Source organism: Bison bison, unplaced genomic scaffold (genome assembly GCF_000754665.1).
Source record: "Bison bison bison isolate TAMUID 2011002044 unplaced genomic scaffold, Bison_UMD1.0 scf7180017864203, whole genome shotgun sequence".
Lineage (NCBI taxonomy): Eukaryota > Metazoa > Chordata > Mammalia > Artiodactyla > Bovidae > Bison > Bison bison.
Genome location: NW_011494775.1, coordinates 4487505 through 4501286, shown reverse-complemented (window position 1 = coordinate 4501286; position 13782 = coordinate 4487505). Strand labels below are relative to the sequence as shown.

At 41.7% G+C, this 13782-nt stretch overlaps 1 protein-coding gene across 1 annotated transcript; it reads right to left on the bottom strand.

Moving 5' to 3' along the window:
• Positions 1–6349: 6349 nt before the first annotated feature.
• On the bottom strand, positions 6350–13718 carry CDKN2AIPNL (CDKN2A interacting protein N-terminal like). Its single transcript, XM_010844513.1, has 3 exons — positions 13423–13718; positions 11992–12091; positions 6350–7663 (listed from the first exon to the last, which is right to left on the bottom strand). Exons 1-3 carry the CDS (start codon positions 13659–13661, stop codon positions 7652–7654), a joined length of 351 nt encoding a protein of 116 aa, XP_010842815.1. The 5' UTR covers positions 13662–13718; the 3' UTR covers positions 6350–7651.
• Positions 13719–13782: the final 64 nt, after the last annotated feature.

Genomic DNA, 13782 nt, shown 5'->3' with positions numbered 1-13782 from the left:
CAGGGAACTTTTGATACAATTGGGAGTTCACTCACTGGAATTATGCCCCCCCCCCAAAAAAAAAGATGCTGTATTTAAAGGTAGTTTTTCGTCATATCAAATGTGTGATACTTTTATATTCGGCTCTAAAATTATAGTTTCTTTAGACATTTAATCCAGTGACTGACTCTTAGATTAAATATGCAGTAGCTGTGATAGTCTCCCCTCTTAATATATTAAATGCTATTTGGATAATGCTTCAAAATCTATTTTCATCCTTAACCTGTTTTCTTTCCCGTTTCATTCTGTGCTCCCAGTACAGGGGGCGCAGGTTCAGTTTCTGGTTAGGTCACTGAGGTCCCACATGCTATGAAGCACAGCCAAAAAGTAAAAATAAGAAATTTCAAGTATTGCTAGATAGTTACAAGGAAATTATATCTTACTTTACAAAGGGTTAATAAGCTCTAATTCCTAAATTCAACACATGTGCGTAACCTCATACCTAGTCCCCATCCTACTGGAGAAAACTCTTAGGAACGTTCCATCTTTCAATTCCTCAGGTTTTTTCTTCAGCCTTGAAACAGATTCCTTATTTGGTTGAATACCAGATGTACTTCAGTTTACAAAGTCACATCATACAAAGAATGTTTACTTTTATCATTTACTACATAAAAGTTTATAAATGTATGGCAAGAGGCTAGAACTGATTTATTCATTTTAGTACAAAGTTGGATTTCATGTTAATGTTTAAGTGCATTTGTGATGTGTAATTCCTCTGTAACAATACTTCTAACACATACTGTCTGTGCAGGGCACCATTCTAAGCACTTTAATATGATCACATTTCAAACTCAAGTAATCTTATGAGGTGTGGGTACTATTGTATTACAGATAAGAAAACTTAGATACAGATCAAGTGACTTTCTCAAGGCCAACCAACCAGTATGTGATAGAGCTGGCATCTGAACCCAGGCAGTCTGGTCTTTTAGCCAGTAACTACTATTCCTTAAGAAATATTAAGGGATTGAGTTTAGTTTTAAAAATTGTACTGAATTTAAATATTCATCCCAACTTGTGAAAATTCATAAGAGTTTTGTACAGACTTGTATCTATCCAGTGAAGAGGTTTTCAGCATTTTCCACCATTTTTTAAAAATGTACAAGTCTGAATATAGGAACACTATCTAGTTTCTGATAGAAAGCACTTGACTTAAAGACCCCATTTTTCCCCCCTTTGTAGAAATATCCTCAAGTCTGTACAGACACAGTCACATACACCCCCCAAAATTTAAAGATTCCATGTATATGAATAACTTTTGGGACTGATCTAAGAATTCTTTCTCATGTCGGTGGAAGGTAGTGAAGAAAGTTACTGAAGGTGACTTATTTAGTTAATAGTCTGTTGTTACGTCCAGTAAACAAGGTACCTGTCTTAATTTATTGAATTAGTACTCTTTTAAAAGAGAAGCCTGGGGCTCAAAAGTTACGTATGAGGTATTTTGATCTCAATTCCTCCAGGTTTTGAGAGAGAGAAAATGTTTAGGTTTTGGTGGTGGTTATTACAATTCCTTTCTGCTTCATTCAGCATTGCCGAGTCCCAAAGGAACCTGGTATGTGGGGATTGTGTATGTAAACAGAAAAGTGACTAGGTGGAAAGCTGTTAAAGGAAACTGTCCATAGGACAGGGGCCTTGTGCAAAGACGGTAGCTCTGTCACTTCATTTACCATCTAGTTAAGCTATTGTCTGATAAGGGGAAATTTTAGTTATCTTGTTATTCTAGTATATGATATAGAGCACAAAGATATATTAGAAACAAAATTTTGTTTGAAAGAATTGACGTTTTCCTCTGTCCTTTGAAAAAATACACAGATGTGTGTGCTGTTTTGAGTTTCCTATTCATAGCCTGGACTGGGCTTTCTTTTAGTTGGGTCCAAAAGCTGAATGAGATGCACCCTTTGCAAATCTTTCTTAGCTCAGCAACATTAGCTGGTTGAAATCAAGAGCTCTGGAAGGAAAGGCTCCAAGCTTCCTCTCTGGCACATGGGGGACTCAGACTTAGGTTAGAAGCCTGCATGGACTGTCAGGAGCTCTGCCATTGACGTAGTGCTAAGGCTTGGCCACAAGATGCTTTTGTTTACCAGTGACTTCTGGAATCATGTGTTTGGGAAGACTAAATATAGTGTGTTCTCTGCTGAGTAAAAGGAAATAATAACCTTTTAGCTAGAGAGGTCTTTATATGGTGATGGTCTTGGTTTGGTTACAAGTGTAATGCTTCTGTAGTCTTTTCGGAGGATATTTTAACTGATCTAAAGTCTTACCTGCAAGACTGGGATCTTTCATGTACCACTGGGTTAGGAATTTTGTCTAGAGGAGACCAGAGCCTCTCTCTGAAAGGATCCACTCATCAGCCTGATCTACTTTAGTTGTCATTCTTCCTAGAATGCAGGAGAGCATCTGTGGTGTGCTGAACGCTGCCAAAGTGCAAACGTAGCACACTTAAGGGAGACTTCTTAATGCTGCTTCCTGTCTGAAGCCCCTCTTGCTCTTTCCCGTTTACAAAGAAGGCCTTATGCCAAGAATACTGCAGCCCACCAGCTGAATTGGATTAGCGGCACTCTAGAACAGAAGAATGCAGGTGCAGAGAGATTTGCAGCTCTTTGGCTAGCCTCTGTGTAAAGTCATCCTACAAAACCTGAGTTGGGAGATTTTCTGTTTTTGTGTTGGTGGTAATACAAAGAGAACGGGAAGCTTCTTGTTCGGATAACCATCCTGGGCAGAGAAGAGGAAAGAATCCAGAGACTTCAGCCCGTATCTTCAGCTTTGGCTCAAGGCTTAGAATGTGGCCTCCAAAGAAAACTCTAGATTAGTGACCTTGCTGTATTGTAGTGACTACCTGCATGAGCACTTAAGGCTGTGATTTCAGGTTGAGACTCTGGAATACCAGCTGGAAAACTGCCTTTAGAATGAAGACAATCCCAGGGGTTAGGTACAAGAAACCTTTTGCAAGTCAGAAATATGAGGGTGGCCCTGGGGCCTGGTGGTGAGTTGATGATACCATCTGTTAGGAAGAAGTTTCCATTGTAGCTTTTGTTAGCCTTTACAGATTGGTTCTTTGACAGGGGCTGGGCGCTGTGCACAAGGGAGCTTGAGGACAGACCACAATCACCATGGCACCCTCTCAAGACTATGTTTGAGGTATCAGGGTGAGCCATAATGTAAGTACCATAGAGTGGAGCTAAACACTCGGAACTGCTTTCCAGATAACTCTGGCAGTACATGCACAGGCCTGGGCAGAAGGCCAGCAGGACAGCAGTGAACCTCCAGAGTCCATGAATCCTCTGGGAACACTTTAATTAGCAGCTGTTTTTTGTTACAAAAGTAGAACATTGTCATAAAAAAGAATTCAGTAAGCACAAAGGTAGAAGGAAGCATGAGTCATTCTCACCACCTGAGCAGCTGAAAACAGCTGGCTTAAGAGGAAGTGAGGACTGTAGGTGTTGGTCTAAGACCAAATTTTTCCAGTTGTCTGAGGCCCAAAATTCACACCCAAGAGTGATAAGGAATCTAGGCAATTTACAGTGTGATACTCTAGGGCAAGACGTCTGCCTTTCAGCCACTACTAGGGCAAAGGCCACATTCCTGGAGAAAGGAACATGTCCTCAGCCTTTACAGGCCCCAGACCCCTAGATGTAGGGATTCCAAGGCTGGCCACATGCTAACCCCTCTCCTCCCATCCTGCTTCTGCCCGGTATTTAATTTGTGCTGTACTGTGCAGTGCCTGCTGCCGTTTGTTCTGTCACAAGTCTGCTGATAATGCTGGCACCTAATGGGTGCCAGGTAGCATGTTAGGTCCACCCTTCTGCAGCTTTGGGGATGAAGCCTGGCATGGAGGGGTGATTATGGGTGTTTATTTTTATCTTAATGTAAATTTTAGTTGAAACATTTCATATCTTCCCATCATGCTCTCAAAGGAAAAGCAGGGCAGAAATGAAGCAGTGGGAGCTCACTAAGGGCCAGGTACTTACACAGTTTTTCTATGGAATCCTCCAATAAACATTAAAGTAGGAATCATCCTAACATCGAGGAACTCAAGAGGAAGGAATTACTACCAGTCCACAACTACTAGGGATAATTAAACATTCTTAATGAAAATGTCAAAGGGAAAGAAAAATGCAGCCCTAGCAGTTGAGATTTTGGTGCTAGCACTGACAGCAAAGCAAGGGCTTTAGTCACCAGGCCCGTGCAGTTCAAGGATGACTTTACTGTTAATCGCCCCTGCACTAAATCACAGGTGGACCAAGACCTGTCTCAGGCTCCTAACAGCAACTTTCTCCCAGAGACACAGGTTGAAGGGCCTTATTCAAGAATATTTTTGGTTTGCTAACCTACTTTTACTTGGTTGGGAAAAGATAGGACTTGGGTTGTGACTGCCTGGGTTATGTTCTAAAGAAGCACCCTTGTCTGACAGCACGTCAAGGGGAAAAAACTGGTTCACGTACCAAGGTCTAGAACAGGTAAGAATTAGCTCCATCTAATGGGAGCTTTTAATAGTCTCAACTTTAGTCTCTGATTTCCAAGGGACTCTGTATACGTGATGTAGTCTTGTTACTCCACCTCCTCAGCTGGAACTCCTATCTATGAGCAAGGCTTCAGGCCCACCTCCATCTCAGGTAGGAGCACATGCGAAGAGCTCTGCCTCTACTGCTGGCAGTGTGAAAAAGCCTTCCAAACCAAAATGAGAGAGGCAGTGAAGTACTGCTGTGCCTTGCCCCAGGAGTCCTAACTTTGAAGGGACAGAGTAAACTTTGGGAAAGAAACAGAACTTGCTTGGCTTGCTTTTCATTTAAATAAATAGGTTATTTGGCTATTTATTGATTTTAATGACAAACAAGCCAGGTAAGGTTCTGTTTCTTAGGGAGTGTGTGTGTATACTATGCATGATGGCAGTTCTTTGTTTTAGCATGTACTTGTTTGTTGAAGGAAGCTATTTCCATATGATCCCAAACCTTTAAGTTCTAAAATTCTTGCCTCTTAAGAGTTATGTTTATTCTTACTACTACAGAACCGAAAGGTTCCCTAACCTAGTCAAGAATGAGAGACAGGGCTAGATGACAAGGTGACTTTCAGACCCCTGAGGTTTCAGTCTCCTTTCAGACATAAGGGTACCCAGGCAGAGACGTTAGATAGAGCTGGACAGCTGGGAAACACGGTAATATATCTCACATCAGATACCACAATGTGTATTGACTCATTTACTACAGATAGCAGAGCAACAGAGGATGGGCAGTGACAGTTAATGTGATTCCACCCCGTGCCCATAGAATAGGTAAGCCACAGATCTAAGTGGATCCTGGAAAAGCTTACAGGGAATCCTTGCCTGTGCAGAGGTAGAAAGGGATTGATCAGGTGGGCCACAGACTCTGAGCAATGTTTCAAAAAGCAATTTCTGGATAACATGAAACGGCATCACTATTAAGTGAGCACCCTAAACTGTACTGTTAGTATAGATGACCCACACACAGGTCTGAACTGCACAGGTCCACTTACACATAAATTGTTACCAATAAACAAAGACCTCCAGTACTACATGATCTGCAGTTGATTGAATCCATGGGTGGTTCCTCTATCAACTGTGGTTGCTTCTCAAAAGGTCTTGAGGCTTAATATTAGCCTTTAACAGATGAGCGCCTCTCCTAGGCATTACTCGAGGTAATACTTTACCATGTCCCTTTGTATAATCTCACTTGATCCTCACTCCATTTTGTGGGCAAGACTGTATATATGAGGAGACCAGTGGCTTGTAGCTTGTATCTTACCTGTGAGCTCCTGTTTCAAATCTAAAAGTGGGCCATTTTACTTTCGCTGCAAGGGGTGCTGCAATGCAGAATATTAGATTTCTATGCCACTTTATATTCCAAGTAAGGAAAGGATAAAAGTCTAAAATACTGATTAATTTTATAGGAGAGATAGCCACAGAGGTAAAGGTAAGATGAAAAACAGGCAACTTATCCTGGGGAGAGTAATGGGATCCTGAAACAGAAAAAGGATATCAAGTGAAAATGAAGTCTCAGTGAAGCGTGGACATCCTGGACATTAGTTAAGAGTGTATCAATACTGGCTTGTTAATGGTAAAAAATGTACCATACTAACGTAAGATGCTAATAATAGGAGAAACTGCAGAGTATACAGGAACTCTATAAACTGTTTTTACAGACTTCCTGTAAATTGTTCTAAAATAAAGTTGTTTTTTTTTTTAAGGCAGTTTAAGCTGAGCAAAGAGAGAAAATCCACTAGAAAACGACATCAGAAAATTTGATTAACTGGCGAAGTCTTCAAAAATAAGCTGAATTTGCAATGGATATACTCCTGATAGGATATTATTATTGAACATTTTATTGGGGAATTATATCTTGTAGAGGCCGGGGCTAACTGAGCACCATAATCTTAATCTTTGTAACAAGTCTCTGTGGTAGCCATTTCTATGATTATCACTTCCCAGGAAAGGCCACAAGAGAGAAGTGACTTGTCAGAGGTCCCAAGGTCTTCACTTGGCCCACCTTAGTGGTCACTACAGATCAGAGCTAGAAGCTGCAGAGATGTGGTGTGCTATTTGGCCCCAGCCTCGAATCACGGGTGAGAGTCGTCCCCCTTCTCTGCTCCCAGGCACCAGGCTCCCAGTCACTCTCCTCTTTAGCACTTCAGTGTCCTGAGTTCACCAGCAGATTAAGCTCAGGCAGGCCCACTATCCTATCTTACCACTATCTCCAGTACCAAGCACAGTGATAGGGAATCCTGCCGTGACTGACTGTTACACTGCTATCCCCACATGAAGTCCTCAGTATTTATGCTTAGAGATAAGCATGTAAGAGTGGGTACTAAATAAGAAAGAGGAACAGGGGCAGAGGGTAAGAAACATACATCAACTGAAAGAGGGAAATTAATGATAACTTCAAAGCAAAGCAGCACTGCACTAAGTATTTTTTGAGGGACTGTACAAAGCAATTCCTCAAGTCTAGAAAACCAAACCTCAGGCTCCCTCCAGGAAGAAAGAATATGGGCTTTTTACTCAGCAGCCTGGAAGGCCTTTTAGAGACCAAGCTGTGGAATCTTGTTTCATTGAGCTTTAAAATAAGGCTTTTTTAAAAATAAGGCTGCCTCTTTCCATGAGCTGGTAGATAAACCTGAAGCCCTATGATTTTGATTTTCACTCATCTCTAAAAAAGGTGAAATGTGTGTGGAAACAAGGTATATGGATGGTGTAAACTTCAGGTAGACATAAGGGATATGATTTGCCTCAGCAGAGAAAAAAGACTATAAAGCAGAATCACAATTAAAGGTACACTGTTGAAAAATCCAAAGTGTATAATTCATTACCTGCCATTATTACATCAACATAAAAAAAATAGGCATTTTAAACATTTCGACCAACAAAAAGAGGGCATGATTTATAAACACATAAATATCCATGCATACTTTTACAATGATAGCTACTAGAAAAATGAGAACTTTAAAAATGCCAATCTAGACAAGATTCCCTTTCAGTCTAATTGCCTCTTTCCTACATGTTGTTAATACCAACAATCTTAAGAGGCTGCTGAGGTCAATGTTGCATTCATGCCAGCCTCCTTTCCAAGCCTGTAACTAATGATGAAAGTGTGATGAATCTTCTGCCTTAGCTTTGATGCTAGGAAAAAAAAGAAAAAGTTAGTAGCCGTGTTAGTCTAATGAATCAAATTCATAAGTAAAAATACAGCAGTGATACAAATGTTATGTCCTACCCAGATGGTATGTAGGTAGACTCAGAAATTATTAAGATTTTACTATACACAGAAGATAGAGCAAAACACTGACCATACCATCCATTTGGAAGCCAGATTTTTTGTTTTGTCACCTGTGATCTGTTAATATTCACAATTCACAATGATAACAGAAATACTTAAAAAATAACTTTTTCTATGGCATGCTCTGCAATGAAGGCTTCTAAAAACAGAATCACACAAACCCTTTATTGTTCTAAATTAAAATCAGTTGAATCCAGGTAGTAATTCACAACATTTCACATTGACTCAGGATATTTAGAAGATGTGAAGGTTATGTTTCTGAATTTCACACTATTAGAAACTGTAAATGCATGTCTTCAAATAGTGATGAACTGAAGCAGATACATTCTTTCTGGGTACTCTCTAGCACCTTTGGTAAATTTAAACTTGGCTTTAGACAACTTTTAAGCAGGGTGTGAAGAAATCATTTTGGCTGTCACCTATTTGAATGGATTTCCTTAACATTTAGCAGTGCAAGTGAGTCAATCAGAGTCTTTTTAGCAATCAGTTTCCAAGGTATGACATATTTCCTGGCTTAAGCCTGTCATATCAGTCTCTGAGAAGTGAAGAAGCAAAATTCCTCAGCAAGAGCAAAATATAAGAGGTCCTTCTCCTTTGAGAAGAATGCAGTTACCACCTAAAAAAACCATCTTTATTCCAAAGGGAAAGAGAATCCCATAAGCCCTCTCTTCAATTTCCAACAGGACAGACCAAGACTACAGTAGCAGCAGAGCTGCCCCTGGCTTTGGCTGTTTCAGGTCTGGTCTTTGACACTAGTATTGGTAGGTGATTCACTCATGCTGGGCACCAGGCAACAGACTGGCCCGGAGCGTCAGACACAGCTCTTGTGGCTGGTTCTATTTCTGTGGATAAAGGGAAAAAGAAAGGTAGCTCCACAAAGCATTTATCTTAGGATCCAAGACAAAACCTGATTTAACTACTCTGGCAGGCTGAAAAAAATTTTAATACTCACAAATACTTGCCATCTTACTAGAACCACATCTTCCATCAGTGGAGTGGCTGCTCCATTACTTTAGAGCTTGCCAAGACTGGATATAATGTACAAGAAGAAAAATTCTCTGAAAGGCAAACACTTTTCTAACTTCTCTTCCATATTTCATATTTAGTCACTTTCCATACTGCCATTTTCCCTCTTGGATAAAAATGTTCTCAGGAAAAACGGAGTTATTAAGTGGACAGATTCTTTCTTTGGCCAATAATGATAACTTCCTAGTCATTCACTGCTCTTTCTCCTTAAGATGATGCCTTGGAAATAATATACAGTCTCAGTAACAACACCATTCCTGAGGGAGCTGCTGCACTTTGTTAATTATTGCTCATTAATGGGTAACATGGTCGATCACAAAGTTCTGCTGGTAGGTACCTTGGGAGGGCCGTTAGATAATTGAGATTGTTCAATATATTTGTTTGAATCTCCTTTTTTTCCAAAGAAAAATCATACACTGCAACTGTCTGACAAATACCACCTGTCAGAGTCCCATGCTCATTTCTTTTATCAGATTTGCCCACACCGCCCCCCGCTTAAAAACAAAAAAGCTGGACAGACCTCAGTTTTACTGGCCTTAAAAGTGCCAAATAGCCATAAAGTATTTTTAAAATCTTTAAAGAACTTACGTCTCTAAGTAATCTTCACTATCCAGTCTCTGTATACCAGTGATGCCAGGCTATTCATTTCCACTTGGTAGCTAGCTTCAAAACCCAACTAAAAACTCTTCAGAGCTAAGGATCAAATCTGGGCAGAACCATAACTGACCTTTTCAAGTGCATGGCTCAGTATCAAGATTCTTTGTTTTGTTTTTTTGTCTCTGGGCTGGGAATGGTGCTTAATGTTTGCCAACCTCTATTACATGCAAAGACTTCAGGCAAGACACACACACACACACACACACACACACACACACACACACATGTTGCAAAGCCCCCAGGGCTCCACCACACACACACACACACACACACACACACACACACACACAGTTGCAAAGCCCCCAGGGCTCACACACACACACACACACACACACACACACACACACTGTTGCAAAGCCCCCAGGGCTCTCTTTCCAGGGGGCACTCAGGGTGGCTTTCAGAAGAGAAGGGACAGCCTTCAACACACCATAATTCTGTCATGGAACAGGTAAGATGACTCATTCGCAGGACAGGCTTATCTAAAAGACTCTCTACCAACTGGCAAAACACCACACATCCTCCAAGTATCTCACTTTTCAGAATCTACTTAGCTTCATTTTCAGTGACACTGACAATCTAAAATTAAACTCTGTTACTAAAAAAACCTAAGTTTTATTTGAAGGAAGTTCTAACACACATAATCCAAAAGTGCTATAGAAATGCAGCCACCCTCAAGGCTTCTTCCAGGTAACTAGGTGCCAGTGATTAGTCTGACAGCAGAGCTGGCTTCAGGGATGCCAAAGTTCATCTCTGAGGACTCGACTCTGGAGGCTGACACTGTAAGTGTCAAAAATGAACAGAGGATTCAAAAATGAACCCAGGACAGGGGTTCCCTACATTTTTGAGGTTCCAGACCCCTTTACAAAATGTTTAACAGTTTAGAAATTCTTCCCCTCACCACACACACATAACTTCTTCACTCTGGTCTATGGATAATGTTAGGGACATGCTTGTTAATTACAAAAACTCCTTAGTCTCATCTGGAGTCTGAAACCCAAAAATCACGAAGTGTTATGACCTCCAATATCCCAGTATGACTGTAAAGAGAGAAATATAGTATTTATGAGAAAAACAGATCTTAGAGAGGGCAGACCACCTCTTAGGAGCAAAAAGTCAAGGAAAGAATTGGCCATGAGCAGTCAGGAAATGAAAGCTCACCCTACTCCCTGCCTGCCCCTAACCCATGGGGTGCAACCAGGTGGCCAGAAATTATCTAACTGTCCCATGCCTAGGCCCAAGGAACCTCACGACCTGGATACCAAGGGACTTACCCCAGATTTTTTTTTAATATTTCATAGGAGAATTCCAAAAGTCACAAATTCCCAATTCCCAATGGCTCCCTGGCTACGAACAGCAGCCCTGTTAACAGCTGATATGAAAAACAAAATAGCCCCTTGAACTCAACCTGAAACTTTTGATTCCAGATTCAGTTAAAAAACAATACTTTTAAAAGGAAACTATCTGCAATCAAGTGGGGTTTGCTGTTTGGAATCAAGTGGGGTTTGCTGTTTGGGGCTGAAGTACTTTTGGGGCAGCTGAGGATTTGATTAGTTCCCAAAACCCACAATGAAGGGAACCTTTTTCTATGCCCTGCTTCCCAAAACAAGACCCAAGTGGGGTGAAGCAAGCGTTTGCCTATGTTTCTGAGATGAGAACTAACAGAGGCTAGCAGCCTTCACTCTTTGTCAATTCTGTAAGCATTTTCTGAGCACCTTCTCTAGTGCATGCCTATACCAGGTTTCAGAGTTAACAGGATCAATGTCTTAAGTACCCTCTCATCTCTCAAGAAGCTTACCATGTGCCCTTAAAAAGGTCTTGGTGAAGTGCTATGGGGGATGAGGAAACAATTAATTCCACTGCCTAAGAAGACCAGGGCAAATAAGAAAAACCCTATCTTGGGAGACAGTAAAAAGCAGTTGGTATCCTCTGAGCTTTCTTCTGCCACACTCTCTATGGCCCCTGCCCCTACAGGCAAATGCAACGCTTGACAGGCAACAGCTCACTATGGAAAAAATTCACAGCCTCACATCAGACCAAGCCTGGCAGAATAGGAAACAGGCATGATGTGTGGATATCACACCATCCACATTTCCATCAACAAGTCAGAGAGGCCAAACAAGTCTGGTGGTGTCCTCAACCACTGCGGTAAGGATAAGTTAATGTTATCAATAAGATTTTTTAATAAGTGGGAAACTGTAGCACTCTAACCAACATTTTCTTAAAATTCAAGCAAAAAGCTCAAAACAGAATGTTCCTAAAGGAACTAAAGGGGTTGAATTTATGTGTTACTCCACCCACAATGTGTAATTTACCTACTGAGTTGTTACCTGGTTATGAAAAGCTTTATACCAGTTACAGAGAAATGAAAGGGCTTAGATTGGGGTAGTAAACAAGAGCATTCAGAAGACAATATACTCTAATACATCACCATACAGGCAGGGGCCATTAGCTCTATACCCTTTCAAATGCACTTGGAAATCCTGTTTACCTTTTTCATTAATTCACTTCTGGTAGTAAACTGTGGCAGGTCTTCCACTTCAATCCCATCAGCCATTTCCATCACCTTGTCTAAAAGGTCTTTGTTGTAACTGCACAATAAAAAGTAGTAAGATTAAAAACCCTGGAAGAATTATTGTCACTGTGGGCTAAAAAGAAATTGCAGGTAGCTGGACTATAAACTCAACTCTCAGAGGAACAATTTGATACTACTGGGGAAACTGATAGCAACATCAAGTTAGAAAATAGTTCTTCCGCATGTGGCTACAGAAGCGGCATTAGGAATGCCAACAGAGCAGGTGTTGTTAATATTTACAAAACAAGACTTACAAAAACAGAGGCACTGTACATCTGGCAGTACGTATTCATGGATATGGTATGAGGGCCAAATTTTTTTTTTTTTAATATGTGGAATACTGGTCTAATGAAAATAACATTACTTGTTCATTTGTCCAATATTCTTACTTTTGCCTAATCTTGCTTCTTGTTAACTAGAATTTACTAGGGGCACCTGGAAGTCAGAGAAACGGAAGGGATGCAGCAGGCACTGCTTCCCCAAATCCTGTTCCAATAACTCCCCAAATCTGAAAGTAAAACCAAGTGGCTTAGGACTGCAGGGGCCATGTGACCACACAGCCATAAGGAGCACAGAGACCAGAACTAGTCAACTAAGTCATTTCATTATCCTAACAGAATTTCAGGAAATGCTAAATAAAAGGATGGAGCCTAAAGATTTGCCACCTGCTTCATGGAGTGGTAGAGTGCCATATTTCAAGCATTTCAAACACAGTTCCTTGAAGGCATTTCATAAAAGGAAAGGCAGAGAGGCAGAGTGCTGCTTGCTACTGGGTCCAGCAGACTAGGATATGAGAGAAAAAGCCAAGGACCACAAACTACATCCTGCCATAATGGTAAAATCCACCAATCCTGCCAGAAGCTGCATGGTCCTTAGGTATGTCTCTTTCCCTCTCTTCAGTTGCTTATGTAAACTGGGGATCTCAGTTTCTGTCCCTGCAGGTTTGCCATGTGGAAGGAGCTAATGAACTTAATATTATGCACTCAGAAAGAGGATGGTTTGAAGTAATTACAGTAATAATACAAACAAAATATTTGTATTTTGTATTACAAAATAATACAAACTCGAACGCCTAGCATATTATAGGGCTCTTCTTGCTAGATGACAGCCTGTGCTAAGTGTTTTTCACCCTTTAATACTGTAGTCATCACAATTCATTTTCCAGATGAGAAAGTCGAAGCTCTGAGAGGTTAAGTATCTTTTCAAGAATTGGCTAAGATGGGACTCTGCCTTAGGCCTGGCTAGTACGGTTGGAGACTGGGGACGGAGTCAGCCTTGGGCAGGGGTTAGCCCTGGGGTTAGGACTGCGGGTTGGGACAGGGTCAGTTAGCCGGCAGGGGTCCGCACCTGCAACCCAGGAAGAGGTGGTTGGCCCAGACCATGGAGAGGGATAGCAGCTGGTCCAGGCGGCCGCCACCGTCGGGTGGATCGCGGTAATCGGGCAGGTGGCGCAGGATGAATTCCATGCGGGCCTTCCATTGCTTCTCGCTCTCCGAGTAGGAGCGGAACTGCTCAGCAAAGTCAGTCGCTCGCCGCACACCGGAGATTAGCTCCTCCACGGCAGCGGCCGCCTCGCCACCCACCATGGCGCCCTCCACCGCTAAGGGCCGGCCCCGCCCACTGCCTTCCCGACATGCACTGCGCCACCTCTCTGCGGCTAGAGGAGCACCGGCGGCGCGCGACTGCGCAGGAGGATTGGTCTGGAGC